Below are 4,199 nucleotides of genomic sequence, written 5' to 3' on the forward strand. Positions count from 1 at the left end.
CTTTGTACAAAATGTTTCTTTTTGGCTTTGTAAACGTTACGACATTGTTTTACGACATTTTGATCATTGATGCACACTTCTCTTCCTTACAGTAAAAAAAACCCTTATAATCAGTAATTAAGTTCAAACAAGATTATTCAAAATATTACTTTTTGTTTGTCTGTATACTAACTTTCCTTCAGCTTAAAATTATCTGACAATTCTGGACATTCAAAACCATATACCTAGTTTAATTGACTTATATTTCAACAAACTTTGTTTTCCAGTTTTGAGTTTATTTCCAGCTTCATACAGTTCACACACTTTATTTTTTACACCCAAATATATATATATATATATATATATATACTTTTATATTTCCTAAAATAATATTGGATAACAAAATTACACGAACACAATTGATTTTATGAGAAATACATGTATCTAACAACCAAAAACATGATTACACACGTTACTATCATTCCACCAAACAGTATAAACTTATCTTGATAAGTTCTTTTTTCAATTAACCGCATCACAGTGTTAGAAATGCCTAAAGTGTTAGCCACATCAAGAATCTTACGATGAGCTCCTTTCAACGTCTGTCTCTGGTCTCTAATATTTCCCAGGATACCAGATCCAGTTCCTAGTAGTTCATCCATCCCCCTGTGAGCATTCTGTAGTGAGGTGTTTTGTTGTAGTGCCTGGTCAATGTATATTGATGTATCCTGATCATTTGGTGTAAATTTTCTACTTAAAAGCTGTTCGCGCTCCTTCAGCTCTCTCTCTCGAACGTACCGTCGATGCTGTAAATTCCTTAAAGCTGCTTGTAAGTGTTGACAACTGTACTTCAGTTGATCAACTCTCAATTTGGCATTAGGACGCCGAACTGGAGGTTCTTTAAGCACAAGGATATCGAGACGTTCACAGTTGCTCGTGATCTGATCAATTCTAGCTTGGACTTCATTCTCCAGTGTATGAGCTTCTTCCTGTAAACAATGCTCCAGACGAGCAAACGAGTGCTGTACATCTTCCACGAGCCTGTTGGTTTGGTGGTACAGTGTTTCCATAATGTTTATTCAATCAGACTACTTCCTCACACGTTGCTCAACAGTTGCAATGGAAGAAAATAACGACCCCTATGTGAGAATCAGACACTACGAGTAAAAGATAGAACATACATACAAAAACTACGTGCAAAACTTTGCAAACTGTTAACAAATTAGAAGGCCTACTCAGATCTAAGTTTAAACTAATAAACCATTGGTACTCAGATCCAAGTTAAACCATTGACTCACCATTTAAGAATGACAATATATTATAAGATTTAGTTACTGTGTAATATAAGTTATTTGTAAGTTTTACAGATATTAATAGCAATCTGAGTTGACTGAAAAAACTGTCTAGAAATAAGTGCAGATCACAGATCTACTGCCAAAATAATGTCCTAATTGAAAGCTTCGTTTCTGCCACCTATTACACTACAAACTCTTACAACTAATATTTTAAACCATCTCCTGCTGTATTGGTATAAAAAAAACAGGCCTTTCATTCTGTACTAACTATGATTGGGTATAGGATACTATTATAAAATATATCAATATCACAAATTATGATGTTTATATATAATGTAGAAATAGAATCACTGAGTATCTAATATCATCTGACGGAGGAGGGAATGGGACCCCCGAGTAAAGTAAACTTTAGAAATAATTATATGAAGTTTTGAAACCAGAATTTGTGACGTAATAAATTTATTTCTGTATCTGTACAACATTTAAGATACTCGTGTGTGATTATGTCTTAGTGTTGGAGAGAAAACGTGGTACAGAAATAAATTATCCCACAAACAGCTGTTTCAAAATTTCGTACTGTTTGTAAGTTAAGTGGGTATTTCTTAAAAAGCAAGTTTGAAATAATAATGTTATACTAGGTTGAATGCTGGCATAAAAGTTTAACATTTGAAGAACCCAAGTGAGTTCACACACGTCAAGATACCTAATGTACAGCAGAGAGCAATTAAAACAAAAATGAGACATATTAAAGTCCAAAAAAATAGGCAAACTCAATGTAACTAATTCACGAGGTTCAGATGACATGCACACACAATGATGCTGAAGGAACTTGGAAAAACAACAACAAGAAATTGTACGTGCTCCTGGAATTGATCTTCACGAACTCTCCAGAAACGGGACCTGCCTTAAAAGCGAAGATAATTACAAAACTTGACGTAGGAGAGAACTAGAAAATAACAGATCAGTGGGACTTGTAAGTATTACATGGAGTAAATCAGATGAAAGTAAACATCTTACTCAGCAACAAGTAACCTGGTTCTATAAATAGAACATCTGTTACTAAAGGTGATACATCAAAGGACTAATATGCTCAACAAAAGAGGGAACCTTCATAAAATTTATATGGATTCCATGATGTATGGATCCATGAAAAGTGGAATACCTCATGGTAGTCTAGAAGGACCCATTTTGTTCTTACCATTTATATAAATAAAAGTGGAATACCTCATGGTAGTCTAGAAGACCCATTTTGTTCTTGATTTATATAAATGGACTTCCAACATTGCCAGTTTACTCTTTACTTGTTAGCAGACAATTTTCAAATTCTTAAAGGTATCAGTTATCATACAAATGACACTGGTTTGCTTCAAAGTGACCCAGATGACCTATAGAAATAACGAGAGAAATGGTTTCTGATACTTCACCATAACAAATGGAAACGTATGACAGTTAGTCAAACTAAAGGTATCAGAAACGTTTACTTGTAGCTGTAATCAGAAGAAAGGAAGAGTTAGATGAACAAGATAAAGAATATTTGTGTATAGTTTGTCAATTTACTGTTCTGTTGGCATAATGTCCTTGATTTATAAACATAATGAAATGTTTTTATTTTGGGAAACATACTACATGTTCCCTAAAAGAAAAACGATCCATTATACTTCTAAATCATCTGTCAATTTAGAAGGACGAAGGATGTTACTATAAATTTAAAAATTAATTTGAAAAACACGAGTTAAAAATATAACGACAGGGATATGACAAACCTACTGTCATCGACATGAACAATGTTTCCAAATATATTTTAAGGTTATGGGCAGACTCCACCTAGAGTAAACAGCTAACATTTGGTCACCTTATACAAGAAAGGATGTTGAAATAACTGAAAATGTTTTACCTTTTTCCTGTTACAATACTCAGTGTAATGAACTGAATAGAAAAAAAAAGGTAAAAAATCCATTTTCTCCACAAAATGCACATGAACCCCAGAAATAATTAGTTGAATTATTTATTGTAATATTGAAAGCATTTTTGTGTGGCTCATGTTATTAAGAACCCTGTAACCAGCAAAGTCAAACTCAGAAGCAATTTGGTTCATAAATAATTCAGAAAATGTTTAAAAATCTGACAGACTTGAGCACTTCGTAAGAAACCCATCCACATGAGAAACACTTAATTATTAAATTAATAATAATTTGATACTAAGTTGTTAATTTATTTATTCATTGGAAAAAAAACAACCTACACATAATGATCATGAATTTTACTTAATCAAGTCCAGAGCCAATGTTAATTTTTAAGTTATCTCACATTTTTTATACATTAATTCTTCCTTCTTAAAATAACTTTTTTTCTGATAGCAAAGTACTCCTTGCAATGTATTTCACTTACATCACACAATATTATAATTAAATTCAAGTCAAACCATCGTGGAAACAATGGTTCACTAGAATAATATTAAACTACACGAATAGGTAGACATCTTGATTTACTGAAGTGCTTTATATATGATGTATGAAACATATATAATAATAGTAGTAGGGAAAGAAATTAATAATACAGCTGTGAGTGATAGATCAATAATTTAAAATAATCAATAATATAGCTGTCACTAATTCATCAATAATTTAAAATAATCAATAATATAGCTGTGAGTAATACATCAATAATTTAAAATAGCATAGCTGTGAGTAATACATCAATAATTAAAATAACATAGCTGTGAGTAATAATATCGATAAGTTAAGAAATAGTGTAAAAAACATTCTCTATTAGTTTTATAAATACACTGAATATCGTTAAACCCTTGATATGCTGACATCATGAAAAACACATGCTATATATATACACATATGACATCATGAAAAACACATGCTATATATATATATATATATATATATACACACACACACACACATAGACACAGTC

The 4,199-nt window shown here is 31.6% G+C and overlaps 1 protein-coding gene across 2 annotated transcripts in view; it reads right to left on the reverse strand.

Moving 5' to 3' along the window:
• Positions 1-263: 263 nt before the first annotated feature.
• LOC106471543 (Golgi SNAP receptor complex member 2-like) overlaps positions 264-4,199 on the reverse strand; it is a 5,906-nt gene continuing 1,970 nt past the window's right edge. For both annotated transcript variants that reach the window (XM_013932142.2, XM_013932143.2), the window contains exon 2: positions 264-1,118. In XM_013932142.2, the coding sequence (XP_013787596.1) occupies positions 405-1,049 (645 nt within the window). In that variant the 5' untranslated portion in view covers positions 1,050-1,118 and the 3' untranslated portion in view covers positions 264-404. The remainder of the gene's footprint in view (positions 1,119-4,199) is intronic.

This window comes from Limulus polyphemus, unplaced genomic scaffold (assembly GCF_000517525.1).
Source record: "Limulus polyphemus unplaced genomic scaffold, Limulus_polyphemus-2.1.2 Scaffold4688, whole genome shotgun sequence".
NCBI lineage: Eukaryota > Metazoa > Arthropoda > Merostomata > Xiphosura > Limulidae > Limulus > Limulus polyphemus.